At 49.5% G+C, this 15,180-nt stretch overlaps 2 protein-coding genes and 9 non-coding genes across 14 annotated transcripts; 3 read left to right on the top strand and 8 right to left on the bottom strand.

Moving 5' to 3' along the window:
* Nucleotides 1-78: 78 nt before the first annotated feature.
* Nucleotides 79-151, bottom strand: TRNAK-CUU (transfer RNA lysine (anticodon CUU)). Its single transcript has one exon. It is a non-coding gene; the product is annotated as a tRNA-Lys (tRNA).
* Nucleotides 152-652: 501 nt separating this feature from the next.
* TRNAE-CUC (transfer RNA glutamic acid (anticodon CUC)) lies at nt 653-724 on the bottom strand. Its single transcript has one exon. It is a non-coding gene; the product is annotated as a tRNA-Glu (tRNA).
* A 1,254-nt stretch (nt 725-1,978) lies between these two features.
* On the bottom strand, nt 1,979-2,051 carry TRNAV-AAC (transfer RNA valine (anticodon AAC)). Its single transcript has one exon. It is a non-coding gene; the product is annotated as a tRNA-Val (tRNA).
* Nucleotides 2,052-2,464: 413 nt separating this feature from the next.
* TRNAV-CAC (transfer RNA valine (anticodon CAC)) lies at nt 2,465-2,537 on the bottom strand. The gene has a single exon. It is a non-coding gene; the product is annotated as a tRNA-Val (tRNA).
* Nucleotides 2,538-2,955: 418 nt separating this feature from the next.
* TRNAE-UUC (transfer RNA glutamic acid (anticodon UUC)) lies at nt 2,956-3,027 on the bottom strand. The gene has a single exon. It is a non-coding gene; the product is annotated as a tRNA-Glu (tRNA).
* Nucleotides 3,028-3,362: 335 nt separating this feature from the next.
* TRNAV-CAC (transfer RNA valine (anticodon CAC)) lies at nt 3,363-3,435 on the bottom strand. Its single transcript has one exon. It is a non-coding gene; the product is annotated as a tRNA-Val (tRNA).
* A 364-nt stretch (nt 3,436-3,799) lies between these two features.
* TRNAK-CUU (transfer RNA lysine (anticodon CUU)) lies at nt 3,800-3,872 on the top strand. The gene has a single exon. It is a non-coding gene; the product is annotated as a tRNA-Lys (tRNA).
* A 672-nt stretch (nt 3,873-4,544) lies between these two features.
* On the top strand, nt 4,545-4,648 carry TRNAL-CAA (transfer RNA leucine (anticodon CAA)). Its single transcript has 2 exons — nt 4,545-4,582; nt 4,603-4,648. It is a non-coding gene; the product is annotated as a tRNA-Leu (tRNA).
* A 574-nt stretch (nt 4,649-5,222) lies between these two features.
* On the bottom strand, nt 5,223-5,294 carry TRNAE-CUC (transfer RNA glutamic acid (anticodon CUC)). The gene has a single exon. It is a non-coding gene; the product is annotated as a tRNA-Glu (tRNA).
* Nucleotides 5,295-6,272: 978 nt separating this feature from the next.
* On the bottom strand, nt 6,273-12,328 carry AGPAT1 (1-acylglycerol-3-phosphate O-acyltransferase 1). Of its 4 annotated transcripts, none has more exons than XM_085047254.1 (7): nt 12,176-12,328; nt 10,439-10,628; nt 9,402-9,535; nt 8,904-9,079; nt 8,332-8,427; nt 8,173-8,245; nt 6,273-7,698 (listed from the first exon to the last, which is right to left on the bottom strand). In XM_085047254.1, exons 2-7 carry the CDS (start codon nt 10,621-10,623, stop codon nt 7,061-7,063), a joined length of 1,302 nt encoding a protein of 433 aa, XP_084903380.1. In that variant the 5' UTR covers nt 10,624-10,628; nt 12,176-12,328; the 3' UTR covers nt 6,273-7,060. The 4 variants fall into 4 exon arrangements, with proteins under 4 accessions (XP_084903380.1, XP_084903383.1, XP_084903381.1 ...); XM_085047257.1 differs by lacking the exon at nt 12,176-12,328 and adding an exon at nt 12,023-12,169; XM_085047255.1 differs by lacking the exon at nt 12,176-12,328 and having other exon boundaries at nt 10,439-10,741.
* Nucleotides 12,329-12,514: 186 nt separating this feature from the next.
* Nucleotides 12,515-15,058, top strand: RNF5 (ring finger protein 5). Its single transcript, XM_085047309.1, has 6 exons — nt 12,515-12,698; nt 13,033-13,051; nt 13,625-13,725; nt 14,122-14,176; nt 14,639-14,723; nt 14,826-15,058. Exons 1-6 carry the CDS (start codon nt 12,517-12,519, stop codon nt 14,912-14,914), a joined length of 531 nt encoding a protein of 176 aa, XP_084903435.1. The 5' UTR covers nt 12,515-12,516; the 3' UTR covers nt 14,915-15,058.
* The last annotated feature ends 122 nt before the right edge of the window (nt 15,059-15,180 follow it).

Raw genomic sequence — 15,180 nt, 5'->3', positions numbered from 1 at the left:
AGTTTAAAAAATTATAGTAAATAAAGGGTAAGTAGTCTCCGACTTGGGTGAGAAGAGGCAAATAAAATACAATTTCCACGCCCAACGTGGGGCTCGAACCCACGACCCTGAGATTAAGAGTCTCATGCTCTACCGACTGAGCTAGCCGGGCGCTCAGAATAGCTCATCGCAGCAATTTTTAAAAAGCCAGATCCGCTCCAGGAGATGGGCGATTTTCAGACGTACCCGGGCAGAGCACGCCGCACCTCCCGCGGCTGCTTCCGCAGAAGTTAAAAACCTTTTAAATCAAAATTTAAATTAAAAAAAAAACCCACAACGGAAAACCCAAAGTGTTAATCCGGTTATAAAACTTATTTTTCCCTTTCTAAAGTTATTATTATTCCTTTTTCAGTTATTATTCCCCCTTTTTAAAAGTTTTTCACCCCCTTTCTCAAACTGTTACTCCTTGTTCAAAATTATTTCATTTTTTCAATTTTTCTCTTTTTCATTTTTTTTCAATTTATTGTTCGATAGAAGATGGAGCTGTGGCAGGTGGGAGGAGATGCCCTGCGGGAAGGGAGAGGCACGAAAAGGAGAGAAAAGGGGTGTTTTGGGGGTTATGCGATGCTGAATTCTGAAAACAATTTTCTTTTTGAAGGGACAAAAGAACGCTTTCCCTGACCGGGAATCGAACCCGGGCCGCGGCGGTGAGAGCGCCGAATCCTAACCACTAGACCACCAGGGAGCTGCGAAACTCACTTTTCCCCCCAAAACAGGACCTGGACACAAGACTTTTGGGTGAAAGTCGATCTAAAAAGGGGGTTTGCATGTTTTTTTTTCTGCTTTTTTTTCCTAACCTCTAAATGGTAAAATCCTCCTAATTTAACCAGTCCCAACCCATCCTTGGCTCATCTCCCACTCTGCCTCCTCCTCAGTGGCTTCTCCGACATATGGGAGCTCAGAAATTACCCCAAAAAAGCCTTTTTACCCCCATACGGGACACCCTGTCCAAACTCCGCCGGAACTGGGGAGTTTTCCAAAGGTTGACTCATCTCTGGGGGGGAAAACACCCCAGAATTCAGCTTCTCCCCCATTTCGTGTGGGTGAAAAAGCAGATTATGGACATTCCAGCAGCCCCACAAATCTGGCAGGAGCTGTGGGTGATGGTTCTGGGAAGGGACCAACCCGATCCCTGGGTTTCAACGGGATTTTGGATCATTTTACTGATTTTTTCCCGATTTTTCCCCTGAGCACACCACACTATGGATAACACGATATCGGGGTGGATCTGACAGAGGAATGGGGATAAAAGTGAAGGAGAACGAGGAGGATGAAACCCAGCAGGAAAAACTCTGCCACTCCACCTGCCCAGAGCTCTTAACATCCGAATTTCTGGAATAATGGGAAATTTGGAGCCAAGAGCTCCTACAAAACACGGCCGGGAGGGAGGATGTTGAACATGGAATTTTGGCTGCTATTCCAGGTCACGTCCCAAGAACAAACAACTCCATCCAGGAGCAGGAACGCGTGACTGCAATGCCTCCCACTCCATTCAATTCCCCCTTTCTTTTTTTTGAGTTTGTCCTGGGGATGAACAAACCAAAAATGTTCTGGGGAGAAGGAAGCAGAGTTGTTGCTTCATTTTCCAGCACATCGAGACCACCGCTGTGGGTGCAACACAGAGGAATGGCTGGATTTGATAATTTTAATTTTGATTTGATAGTTTTAAAGTTTTTTTCCACTTTCCTCTCGATCTTTGCCAGGGACCGACAAAGACCGGGTCTGATGGAGCAGCAGGGTGGAAATGCGAATTATCCCTTCCTGTCTTTGATAATTTGAATTTTTTTTTCAGTAATTTCCCCCCTGGGAAGCAAACGCCAGAAATGATGGCTGTAAAGGAAGGAGTGGGTGAAGCTCCCACCCCACCCCAGCGGCTCAGAACCCCCCGAAATGATCCCGAAATTAATTCCCTGCTAGGGCGTGGGTGGAAAAAGAGCAATGTTTCTGCCTGGTTTCGAACCAGGGACCTTTCGCGTGTTAGGCGAACGTGATAACCACTACACTACAGAAACCTGAAATTCTAAGTTTTCTGGAATAAACTTTGTGGGAATTCACAAAAAAAAATTTCATTTTGTCTTCTCTATTCCTGGTGTCATTCCCCATGCCCTTTGGCTCTTTTTTTCCTTCCTTGGGAGTGTTTCTTTCCCAACACCCACTCGGGCTGCCCTCCCGAGGCTGGACGCGACCAAGGACACCCCAAAAAGCCACATTTCATATTTTTGATCACCAGAGGGAATTCCTCAATTCAAACTATTTCAGACACCCCAAAACCCAGGAGTGTCTGCTCCTCCCTCCGCCTCAAATTGGTTTTCAAGCTGGCCGAACGTCAGCTAAATGACACGGAAATGTCACTGTTCTCCACAAAATTACCCCAAACTCCCTTAAGAGCTGGAAAAACAGGCGGAGAAGAACCCCAAAAATCAGGTGTTTCTGCCCGGTTTCGAACCGGGGACCTTTCGCGTGTGAGGCGAACGTGATAACCACTACACTACAGAAACGCTGTGACAGCCGCTCTTTTTTACCTAATCTGGAATATTCTGAACCCAAATTCCCTCCTTGGCTCTTCCCGAGAGTTCCGAAATCCCGTGGGAAATGCTTCCCTCGTCGTTGTCATTCATTCCCCTCATCGCTTTTCATTCGTTCCCTTACAGCTTTTAACTCCAGCCGCGTTTGGGAGGTTGTGCTGAAAGACGTAAAAAAGGGAAAAAAACAGGGAAATGGTTAACCTCACCCTCCCCCCCCAAATTAGCCTCCAAATCGGGGGGGGTTTGTCTGATTCCGAACCAGGGACTTTTCGCGTGACACCACAGGCATTGGGGACGAGAGTGACCCACAGGGGACACGGAGGACATTGGGGGACCCCGAAGTTAAAAATGAAAATTTTTTTTCGGAATTCATTCATTTTTAGAGCATCTCTTCCCTGACCGGGAATCGAACCCGGGCCACGGCGGTGAAAGCGCCGGATCCTCACCACTAGACCACCAGGGAGTGCAAGAGCGACCAAAAATCACATTTTAAAAATAATTTTGCTATATTTATTTAATATAATATATATTTTCTAATTGTTTTTCCTATTTTTGATTGATCACATTATTACCTTCAATTAATTTGGGGTTTTTTACATTAATACTGACCCCTCCATGATTTTTTCTATTTTTGCTTCCTTCCTGGCCCAGAGAGAAGCGTTGACATGGGGCTGATGGGAATACACAGCTTTGGGGCGATTCACTGGGTGCAAAAAATCCCTGTGAATGATCAAATTGGGGCACAAGGCAGCTCCCTGGTCGTCTCCTGAAATTTTTAAAATAAACACATCCGAGAGCTGTTTCTGCCCGGTTTCGAACCGGGGACCTTTCGCGTGTGAGGCGAACGTGATAACCACTACACTACAGAAACGCGCCGTGCTAGCGAAGCCCCCCCTTGCGCCCTCAAAACCGGAGGTCAGAAAAAGCACTTTTCCCACGGAATTTTGTGAAATTCCGGGAGATTCCAGGCAGTTCCAGGCAATTGTACCTCCCCCGTCCCCCACTGCTGCCGACACTGGTATTTATCCAGGAGCGGAAGTGTTTAAGGACGGATTTTGATCGCCAAGGCGGAATTGGCGGAAAAGCCAAAATTGCCTCGCTGGAGAGATTTTTTTTTCCCCAGCCTTCTCCACCCCGAAAAGACCTGTCTGTTGAGGAATTTCCCGGGGAAAAAAGGGCGGAATTAGTATATTTCCAGATCAGAGTGAGGCTAGAGAGGGCGACAAAATAGAACCGCCCGGCTAGCTCAGTCGGTAGAGCATGAGACTCTTAATCTCAGGGTCGTGGGTTCGAGCCCCACGTTGGGCGAGCGCTTTATTTTCTTGTTATTTACCATAATCTGATACTTTTCACCCTTTATTAATTTATTGTAATTTTTTAATGATCATTACTTTCTAAATTATTTTTATTTTAAAATTAATATTATTATTCTCTTATCAATCTATTATTATTGTTCTTGTTTTTATTATTACTATTATTGCTATTATTTCCTCACTATTCTTTTTTACATTATAATTCTAGGTTTTACTATTTTCATTCTTCTTAAAATCATTACTCCTTTTTGAAATTATTATGTCTTTTCTAAATCCTTTTTGCTTTTTAAACATTATTCCTTTTAAAATTATTAAATCATCATCATCATCATCATTCTTTTTAGAATTATTATTATGCTGGGGTTTACTCTTTTTATTCTTTTAAAATGATTGTTCCTGACAGAAATCATTATTCCACTTTGAAATCCTTTTTCCCTCAACTATCGTTCCTTTTAAAATTATTTCTTTTTACTTTTCATTACAAATATTATTCTATTTTTAATAATTATCTGATTTTTGTAGTTTTAAAGCCCCCACAAAGCAACAGACCAAAAAACCCCAAAACCCAAAGTAAAACAAAATAATCCCCCCACAGAAAAATAGAAAAGCCAAAAAAATCCTGATTTTTAAACCCACGAATAGCTCTGTTTGGGCAGCAATTCCCGCCGTCAGGATGGCCGAGTGGTCTAAGGCGCCAGACTCAAGGACTCTCCTTCCCTCGGGAATTCTGGTCTCCTCATGGAGGCGTGGGTTCAAATCCCACTCCTGACAGAGCTTGTTTTTGCAGAAATTCCTTAAAAATAAAAAGATTTCCTTGCTGTGTTTTTCCTTTTATAGATTATTATTCCTTCCTAAATTTTTATTTCCCTGCTTAACAGCACTCATACCCTATTTTCGAAGTATTATTCTGTTTCTCAAATTATTGTTCCTTTTCTCAATTTTTTCCTTTTTCCAAATTATTATTCCTTTTTAAAAATTCTGATTCCCTTTTGAAATTATTACTCCCTGTAAATAATCATGATGCATGATAAACAATAAACTCCTCAATAATAGCTTTTATTTAATTTCAGTATTCAACTGCTATTGTTTCAGCAGCGGGTAAACGCCTTTCATATCAATATAATCAGAAAAAATGCAATTCACATTATTGCTTATTTATTTGTTTGTTTGTTTATTGCTCAATAGAAGAAGGAGCTGGCCCAGATCGGAGGGGGAGCCCGGGGGGAGGGAGAAGGACAAAAAGAGGAGAAAATGATGTTGTGGAGGGTTATGAGATGTTTAAATTATAAAAATATTTTCCACCAAAAAAAGCAAAAACGAGAGATTAAAAGGAATAAAAGAGACCTTCCCTGACCGGGAATCGAACCCGGGCCGCGGCGGTGAGAGCGCCGAATCCTAACCACTAGACCACCAGGGAGGCTGGTAGGTGCTCCGTTCTGATTGCTCCATCGGGTGAGGATGATCCCGGTGGATTCCAAATCTGATCGACCGGAACAGAACCGCGACAGAGTGCAGGACGTGATCCGGATGGAGCCCGGGAACTGATGGACCCAGCTGCACCCGGAACAGAACCCCGACAGAGTGCAGGACGTGATCCGGATGGAGCCCAGGATCTGATGGACCCAGCTGCACCCGGAACAGAACCCCGATAAACTCCAGGACATGATCCGGGTGGAGCCCGGGATTTGACCCCAAAAGTGCCCAGGTCTGACCCCAGTGAACCCCGGGATTTTACGCCAATGGACCCCGGGATTTGACCCCAATGGACCCCAGGTCTGACCCCAATGAACCCCCGGATTTGACCCCAAAAGTGCCCAGGTCTGACCCCAATGAACCCCCGGATTTGACCCCAAAAGTCCCCAGGCCTGAATGCCCCAATGCACCCCAGGTGTCCGAGCCCCAGGAGGAGCCTCTGGTGTGTGCAGGTCTGGGGTGATGGTGCTGGTGGACCCCAGGAGATGATGCTGGTGGACCCCAGATGTCCAGGTGTCCAGATGTCCAGGTCCCAGAAAATGCCTCAGGTGGCCCCCTGGTGCCAGGAGATTGCTCTGATCACCCCGATGATTCCCATCCTTTGCCCAATTTCTCTTTATTTTCATCCTTTTCCCCTCTCCTCCTCCCCTCATCACCACTCCCAGCCCTCAATCAGCATCTCTCTGAACCAACTGCGGCTTCTCGTTGGCAGAAATGGATTTTTGTCTATTTTCCCCCATTTTTAAGGGTTTTCCCCCCAATTTTTAAGGGGCTTTTTGTCCATTTTTCCCTGTCCTGATCCCAATCCCAACCCAATGACGTCATCTCAATCCCAACCCAATGACGTCACTCCAACCCAATGACATCACACCCCACCCCGATGATGTCACCCCACCCACAATGACGTCACAACACCCCAAAATCCAGGGGGTTCTGAGGGAATTTATTAAAAGCCAGGAGGGAAATTTGGCAAAATCCACTTTTCCCCCCCAAAATAAATACATGGCCTGAGGGGGCGGAGCTTGGCTGCACAGCCAATCAGCACCAGCCACACCCTGGCCACACCCAGATCCCACTGTGGGGCACTCTGGGTCACTTGGGGGTCAAACTGTGTCCACTTGGGGCTCAAACTGTGTCCATTTATGGGTCAATCCAGGCCCCACTCGGGGGTCAGTCCAGGTCCCACTTAGTGGTCAGTCTGTGTCCACTCAGGGGTCATTCCAGGCCCCACTTGGGGGTCAATCTGTGTCCACTTGGGGGTCACTCTGGGCCCCACTTAGGGTTTGATTGTGGCCTCACTTGGAGGTCAAACCGTGTCCACTTGGGGGTCAATCCAGGCCCCACTTGGAGGTCAATCCAGGCCCCACTTAGGGGTCAAACTGTGTCCACTTGGGGGTCAATTCGGGCCCCACTTGGGGGTCACTCCAGGCCCCGTGTGGGGGTTGATTGTGGCCTCACTTGGGGGTCAAACTGTGTCCAACTTAGAGGTCAATCCGGGCCCCACTTAGGGGTCACTCTGGGCCCCACTTAGGGGTCAGTTTGTCCCCACTTAGGGGTCACTTCATCACCACTTGGAGGTCAGTTGGGGCCTCACGTGGGGGTCACTCTGGGCCCCACTTAGGGGTCAAACCGTGTCCACTTGGAGATCAGTTTGTCCCCACTTGGGGGTCAGTCCAGCCCCACTCTGGGGTCCCCTGAGGGGCCGCAGGGTCACTGCAGGTTTTCCCCGTGGGTCACCGTGGGCTGCTGTGGGTCACCGTGAGGCCCCTTGGGTTGCCATGGGTCACTCTGGTGGTCACTTTTAACGGCCGTGGAGCACTGTGGGTCACTCTGGGTGGCCATGGCGCTCTGTTGGTCACTCCATGGGTCACTCCTGGTCCCCGTGGGGGTCTGGGGGTCACTCTGGGGGTCACTCTGGGTGGCCGTGGGGCACTGTGGGTCACTCTTGGTCCCTCTGGCTCTCCGTGGGTCACTCTGTGGGTCACTCTGAGTGACCATAGGGTGCTGTGGGTCATTCTGGTGGTCACTTTTAGAGACCATGGAGTGCTGTGGGTCACTCTGGTGGTCACATTTAGTGGCCGTGGAGCACCGTGGGTCACTTTTAGCAGCCGTAGTTTGCCGTGGGTCACTCTGTGGGTCACTCTGGGGCTCCGTGGGTTGCCGTGGGTCACTCTGGGTCGCTATGGGTCTCTGTGGGTCACTCTGGGTCGCTATGGGGCGCAGCTCAGCCTCGAGGGCCTCGAAGGCGTCCAGCATGGCCGCTCGGACTTTGTCGGTCAGCGCGGGAACGTCGGCCGGACCCAAACCCAGCGTGGGCAGCGGGGGGAGAACCTGAATCACACACTGCCCTATGGGGCTGTGGGTCAGCGGCTGCCCATAGATCCATCCCTGCCCCACAGCACCCCTTAGATCCATCCCTGCCCCACAGATCCATCCCAGATCCACAGCACCCCATAGATCCATCCCTGCCCCACAGCACCCCACAGATCCATCCCTGCCCCACAGCACCCCATAGATCCATCCCTGCCCCACAGCACCCCATAGAGCCACCCCTGATCCATCCCTGCCCCACAGCACCCCATAGATCCATCCCTGCCCCACAGATCCATCCCTGCCCCACAGCACCCCATAGATCCATCCCTGATCCATCCCTGCCCCACAGCACCCCACAGATCCATCCCTGCCCCACAGCACCCCACAGATCCATCCCTGCCCCATAGATGTACCTCTGTCCCACAGTTTCATCCCCAGCCCCACACATCCCCCCAGCCCCACAGCTCCATCCCAGCCCCACAGCTCCATCCCAGCCCCACATCCCTCACCGGCAGTGAACCTTCGCTCCCGTTTGCTGTAGAAATGCTGATAGGAGGAGATGACAATTGGGACCACGGGGACCTGTGGGGCAGGAGGGGTCAGGGGGTGTTCTGCCCCATAACCACCCCACAACCCCTCCCCAGCCCCACAACCACCCCACAGCTGACCTGGGCCTGCACGGCGAGGTGAAAAGCTCCGCGTTTGAAGGGCAACATGGAGCCGCTGTGGTTCCGAGTGCCTTCGGGGAAAACCCAAACCCGAACCTGTGGGGCACAGAGCTTGTGGGGCTCAGACATAACCACCCCATAACTGCCCCAAAACGACCCCAAAATCACCCCAAAACCTCCCAAAATCTGCCCCACAACTCAGTCCTGGCTGAGCATGGTGTGGACAGACTTGATTATGACACCATGTGTGACTTTCCTGCCCCATAAGTGCCCTAAATCTCCCCATAACCACTCCAAATCCCCTTCCCAGCCCCATAACCACCCCAAAACGACCCCAAATCACCCCAAAATCACCCAAAATCTGTCCCACAACTCAGTCCAGGTGTGACTGGCCTCAACCACGACACTGATGACGTCACTACCATGACCTTCCTGCCCCATAACTGCCCCAAAACCCCACAAAATCCCCCCAAAACCCCACAAAATCCCCCCCAAACGCCCTCAAATCAACCCAAATCACCCCAAATCCCCACAAATCACCCCAAAACCCCACGAAAACCCCACAAACTCACGTCCTGGCTGAGCATGGTGTGCGCAGCCTCGGCCATGACGCTAATTGCGTCGTGAGTTCGTTTGCGGTCGATGAAGATGATCCCGCCCAGCCAGCAGGCCACGCCCACCGCGCCCATATAGAGGAGTTCCCGTTTGGCTATGGGGACACAGCGGTCCGGCAGCACCTCCATCATCCCTGTGGGGTTTGGGGCTTGTTTAGGGGGTTTGGGGGTTTGGGGTTTAAGGTTATGAGGTTTAGGGTTGTGGAGTTATGGGGTTTTGTGTTGTTGGATTATGGAGTTATTGGGTTATGGGGTTTGGGGTTATGGGGTCAGGACCTATGGGGCAGGCTGGGGGTCACTCAGGGGTCACACGGGGTCACTTAGGGGTCAATCTATGGGATCAATACCCTATAGAATCACAATCTATGGGGTCAGATCACTATGGGATGAGGATTTACGGGGTCAGCAATCTATAGGACACAAATCTATGGGTCAATCTGTGGGGCAGCCCCATACCCAGCAGGTCCAGCGAGCTCTGGTGGTTGCTGACCACCACGTAGGGCTGCCGTGGGGGGAAATTCTGAGTCCCCCTGACCACCATGCGGATCCCATAAAGCCTCTTGACGTGTTGCATCAAACCTCGGATGATCCTACAGGGAAATGGGGGGTTAGAGACACAGCAGCCCCAAAACCACCCCAAAAGCACCCCAAATCCCACCACAGCCAACCCAAACCTGTCCCAAAACCACCCAACATCACCCCAAAATGATTCCACACTTTATATTTTCCACACCCTTGCCCCTGAGGGCGCAGAGCGGGATGGCCACGAGGGCCAGCAGGAGGATAAACCCCAAAAACACCCAAAATAACCCCAAAATAAACCCCAAAAACCTCTCTCACTTCATGTTCTCCACATCCCTGCCCCTGAGGGCGCAGAGTGGGATGGCCACGAGGGCCAGCAGGAGGATAAACCCCAAAAACACCCCAAAATGAACCCAAAATAACCCCAAATTCCTCTCTCACTTCATGTTCTCCACGTCCCTGCCCCTGAGGGCGCACAGTGGGATGGCCACGAGGGCCAGCAGGAGGATCCAACCACAAAAACACCCAAAAACACCTAAAATTCCCCAAAATAACCCCAAAAACCTCTCTCACTTCATGTTCTCCACGTCCCTGCCCCTGAGGGCGCACAGTGGGATGGCCACGAGGGCCAGCAGGAGGATCCAACCCCAAAACCACCCCAAAACCACCCAAAATAACCCCAAATTCCTCTCTCACTTCATGTTCTCCACGTCCCTGCCCCTGAGGGCGCAGAGCGGGATGGCCACGAGGGCCAGCAGGAGGATAAACCCCAAAAACACCCAAAAACACCTAAAATAAACCCAAAATAAACCAAAAATAAACCCAAAATGAGCCCAAATTCCTCTCTCACTTCATGTTCTCCACATCTCTGCCCCTGAGGGCACAGAGGGATGGCCACGAGGGCCAGCAGGAGGATCCAACCCCAAAAACACCCCAAAACCACCCAAAATAACCCCAAATTCCCCTCTCACTTCATGTTCTCCACGTCCCTGCCCCTGAGGGCGCACAGCGGGATGGCCACGAGGGCCAGCAGGAGGATCCAGCCGTTGTAAAATCCCATCTTGCAGAAGAAGCGGAAGGAGCCGCAGCGCTCGTAGAGCAGCGGCAGCAGCAGCAGCGCCAGCGCCAGCGCCGCCGTCCCCACCGACACCTCCATCGCGCCTGCCGCGGGGAAAAAGGGGTTAAAAACAATTAAAAACCCTCAGAAACTGTAAATTATCTCTTGGACTGAGTTAGGGGTTGAGAGCCCAAAAAACCCCGATTGAATTCCCCCAAAAAATGATTTAAAATCCAATTAAAAAACCCCAAAAACCCCGAAAAACTTAATAAAAACTTCATAAAAACCTCTAAAAATCCCAATAAAAAACCCAAAATTCCCAATTAAAAAGTCAAATTCATCCCACACCGACACCTCCATCACACCTACAACGGGGGAAAAAGGGTTTAAAATAATTAAAAACCCTCAGGAAACTGCAAATTATCTCTTGGACTGAGTTAGGAGTTGAGATCCCAAAAAATCCCCATTGAATTCCCTAAATAATCATTAAAAATCTAATTAAAAAACACAAAAAAACCCTAAAAACTTAATAAAAACCTCTAAAAATCCCAGTAAAAACCCAAAATCCCCAATTAAAAACTCAAATTCATCCCCCACCGACATCTCCATCGCGGCTGGAAGGAGAAAAATGGTTAAAAAATAGTTTAATTCTCTCAGGAAATCTGAAATTATTTCCTGGGCTGAGTTTGGGGGTGGCAGAGTCAGGGGTCCCAAAAAACCCAATAAAAAACCCAAATTTGTTCCCCACTGACACCTCCATTGTGGCTGAAAGGATTAAAAAATAACTTTAAAATGGTTAAAACTCTCAGGAAATCTTAAATTATTCCTTGATTGAGTTCTGGGGGGAAAAGGGGTAAGTGATCATTAAAAATCCTGTAAAAATCCCTAAAAAAATTCTAAAGAATCCAATAAAACACTCAAATCCATCCCCACCGACACCTCCACTGCAGCTGGAAGGGTTAAAAGGTAGTTTAAAACCCCCAGGAAATCCTAAATTATTCCCTGGGTTGAGTTTGGGTCTGAAATCCCAAAAAAACGCAGTGAGAACCTCTAAAAATCCCAATAAAAACAAATTTTAAAAAAACCCAAAATCCCAATAAAAACCCCAAAATCTCCTCAGAAGCCTCGAAATCCTCTTCCAGCCCCACCCGGGACTCCCCAATCTCCCTCTCCCCAAATTCCCCCTCAAGACCCCCAAAACCTGCTCAGGACCCAAAACCCGCGAATTTCACCCCAAAATCCCCTCAGGACCCCCAAACTTCCCCTCAGTCCCCGCCCGGCAATCCCCAACTCCCCTCTCCAAACCTCCTCCTCACGTTTCCCCTCAGGACCCCAAAACCCGCGATTTTCACCCCAAAACCCCCTCACGACCCCCAAACCCCCCTCAGGGCCCCAAACGCCTCCATTTTCACCCCAAATTCGCCCCCCGCGGCCTTTCCCGCCCCGCCCGCGCCACACCCGCGCCCCGCCCTCCCCTCAGGGCTCCGCCGGGCCCAACCGGGCGGGGCAGGGCGGGGAACCTCCGGGGGCGGCGGCGGAGCATCCGGAGCTCCGCAGGGAGCCGCGGCCGTTCCCCGGCACGCCTCGGGACGCTCAGATCCCCTCGGGAGCCCTCAGGCCCTCCCGGCTCCCCTCAGGCCCAGCCGGTTACCGGGAGGGGCGGCGGCTGCGGCGGCGGCGCGGGCTGGTCCCGGCGCGGGAAGTGACGTCACTGATTGACAGCGCTACGGACCAATCGGCGCGTTCCGCCCCTCCTCCGCGCCGTGCGTGGTTGCCGTGGTAACGGCGATGGGGCGGGAAACTGGCTCGTCGCCACGGCAACGCAGCCGCCATGTTGTCCAAGGGGATCATTGGTTAACCTTACTGCCCGTCAAAGCACGACAACCTATAGGTAGCCGCGTTTCGCCAGCCAATCGCGCTTCTCGGAGGGCGGAACACCGTGGATAGCCACCAATAGCGGCGTGGCGATTGGATTGGCGGGCGCCGCGGCCAATGGGAAGCGAGGCGGTGCGTGAGGGGAGGCGGAAGATGGCGGCGAGCGGCGGCAATGGCGGCAGCAGCAACGGCAACGGCGGCAGTAGCGGGAATGGAGGAAACAACGGCGCTTTCGCCTGCAATATCTGCCTGGAGCCCGCCAGGGAAGCGGTGATTGGGCGCTGCGGCCATTTGTACTGGTGAGGGGCGTGGTTTCGGGCTGGGCGTGGCCTGGTGTGGGGCGGTGCTTGAGGGGGCGTGGTCTGGGTGAGGGGCGTGGCTTTAAGGGGATTTTTGGGGGGTTTTTGGGGTTTTTTGGGGTCTGTAGGGGTTTGGCGGCTTTAAGGGGAGCTGCGGGATATAGTGGACTTTCGGGGTCTGCAGGTGGGGTTTGGGGGTCTTAAAGGGGATTTTTGAGTGTTTTTTGGGTGTTTTGGGGTATTTGGGTGCTTTTTGGGGGTCTCGGGATGTTTTGGGTGGTTTTTGGGTCTCAGCCGGTTTTGATTTTGTCCACCTTTCCTCTCCTCCCCTCAGCTGGCCTTGTCTGCACCAGGTGAGGATTTGGGGGAGATTTGGGGGATTTTGGGGAGATTTGGGTGGTTTTTGAGTGGCTTTGGGGTGTTTTAGATGTGAATTTTGGGAGTTTCGGGGTGATTTTAGGGGGTTTCAGGGGGATTTGGGGTGATGGTTTTGGGGGGATTTGGGGAAGAGTTTCAGGGTGGTTTTGGGCTGTTTTAGAGGTGATTTTAGGGTAGTTTGGGGAGTTTTAGGACCATTTTGGGGTGTTTTGGGGGATTTCAGGATGATTTCGAGTTGTTTTATGGTGTTTTAGGATGATTTTGGGGTATTTTCAGCAGATTTTGAGCTGTTTTATGATGATTTTGAAGCGTTTTATATTTTGAGACATTCCAGGCGGATTTTGGGCTGTTTCAGGCGGATTTTGGGCTGTTTCAGGATGATTTTGGGCTGTTTCAGGCGGATTTTGGGCTGTTTCAGGCAGATTTTGGGCTGTTTCAGGCGGATTTTGGGCTGTTTCAGGCGGATTTTGGGCTGTTTCAGGCGGATTTTGGGCTGTTTCAGGCGGATTTTGGGCTGTTTCAGGCAGGTTTTTTCTCTCTCCCCCCAGTGGCTCCAAAGTCACCATCGCTGTGCTGTTTGTGGCTCTGAGATCAGCAGAGACAAAGTTGTTCCTCTGTATGGCCGAGGAGGAAGCAGCAGAGACCCTCGGTGGGATTTGGGGAAATTCCTGGGGAAATTCAGCAAAAATTCCGCAAAAATTCTGCAAAAATTCCCCCAAAAAACTCCAAAAAATTCTCAGAAATTCGCAAAAGGTTCTTCCCCCAAACTCCTCGAAAAATTAGTGAAAAGTTCCTGAAAACTTTCATGAAACATTTAGTGAAAAAATCTTGAAAATTTCTCAGAAATTCACAAAAAACTCCCCCAAAACTCCTCAAAAAATTTCTCAGAAATCCAAAAACTCCCTGAAAATTTCGTGAAAAACTTGTCCAAAATTCCCCCCAAAAACTGAAAAAAAATTCATGAGAATTTTGTGAAAAAATTCTAAAAATTCACTGAAAATTCCCAAAAAAATTCCTGAAAATTCTCTCGACATTTCTCCCCCAGAACAGAAACTCCTCCTCGTCCTCGAGGGCATCGAGCTGAGCCGGAAAGCCGGGAGGTGAGAAACCCAAAAAAAACCAAAAAAACCCCAAAATCCCATTAAAAAAACCCAAAAAAATCCACCTAAAAAAAGCCAAAAAAAACCTTAAAATCTTTCCTGAAAAAAAACCCCAAAAAACCCCAAAATCCTCCTAAAAAAACCCCAAAGAAAACCCAAAATCCCCTAAAAAAGACCCAAAAAAACCCAGAAAAAAAAGCCGAAAGCTCCAAATCTCCACCCAAAAATAACCCCAAACCTCCAAAATCCCCTAAAAATAACCCCCAAAAAATCCCAAAATTTGCCCAAAAATGCCCCAAAATCCTCCCAAAACCCAAAAAATCCCCTAAAAAAACTCCCAAAAATGCCAAAAAAAACCCAAATCTCCCCAAAAATTGCCCCAAAACCCCTTAAAATTCCCCAAAAAACCAAAAAAAATCCCCCAAACCCCCAAAAAGTCCCCAAATTTCCCAAATCCCGCAGGTTCCTCCCCCAGGCTCCCCCAGTGGTTTCCACTTCACCTTTGGCTTCGGAAGTTTTCCCTTCCCAGCTCCTCCCCCACCCCCAGGTGAGTCTAAAACCCCAAAATTCCCCAAAAAATTAAAATTCTGGAATTCCTCAGGATCCTCATCCACTAATTTGGGGTTTTTGGGGTTTTTTTGGTCTTTAGGTGCAGGAGGAGCAGAAAATTCTCCCTCAATGGATTCTGTTTTCCTCTTCGTCGCTGCTGCTTTTTTCCTGTGGCTCCTGAGTGTTTGAAATTCAAAAAAATCACAGAATTTGTCCTAAAAATCCTGAAATTTATCCCAAAAATGCTGAAATTTAGCCTGAAAATCCTCATTGGGATACTGGGGGGTTCTGGGGGGTCTTGAAATGTCATTAAATTGTGATTTTTCTGCCTTTCTTGGAGTTTGGTTTGTGGTTGGAAATGGAGGGAAAGACCTGAAAATTGCCAAAATATATAAAATATTTCATGAAAAGGTCGCTGGGAAGTTAATGAAAAATTCCTGGAAAATTTAGTTGGA

This window comes from Lichenostomus cassidix, unplaced genomic scaffold (genome assembly GCF_008360975.1).
Source record: "Lichenostomus cassidix isolate B80296 unplaced genomic scaffold, HeHo_3.0 HiC_scaffold_33, whole genome shotgun sequence".
NCBI classification, from domain to species: Eukaryota; Metazoa; Chordata; class Aves; order Passeriformes; family Meliphagidae; genus Lichenostomus; species Lichenostomus cassidix.
Note: the sequence above shows the minus strand (reverse complement) of the source record. Positions and strands in the feature narration are given on the sequence as shown.

Bases quoted from the DNA above. Each gene is read 5' to 3' on its own strand.
- AGPAT1 (XM_085047254.1), bottom strand. From the start codon at position 10,623: ATGGAGGTGTCGGTGGGGACGGCGGCGCTGGCGCTGGCGCTGCTGCTG. The intron at 9,536-10,438 runs GTGAGAGGGGAA...ATTTCCCTGTAG, and splicing joins AGGGACGTGGAGAACATGAA to GATCATCCGAGGTTTGATGC. The intron at 8,428-8,903 runs GTGAGTTTGTGG...TGTGCCCCACAG, and splicing joins ACACCATGCTCAGCCAGGAC to GTTCGGGTTTGGGTTTTCCC.
- RNF5 (XM_085047309.1), top strand. From the start codon at position 12,517: ATGGGAAGCGAGGCGGTGCGTGAGGGGAGGCGGAAGATGGCGGCGAGC. The intron at 13,726-14,121 runs GTGGGATTTGGG...TTTCTCCCCCAG, and splicing joins GGAAGCAGCAGAGACCCTCG to AACAGAAACTCCTCCTCGTC. The intron at 14,177-14,638 runs GTGAGAAACCCA...CAAATCCCGCAG, and splicing joins CTGAGCCGGAAAGCCGGGAG to GTTCCTCCCCCAGGCTCCCC.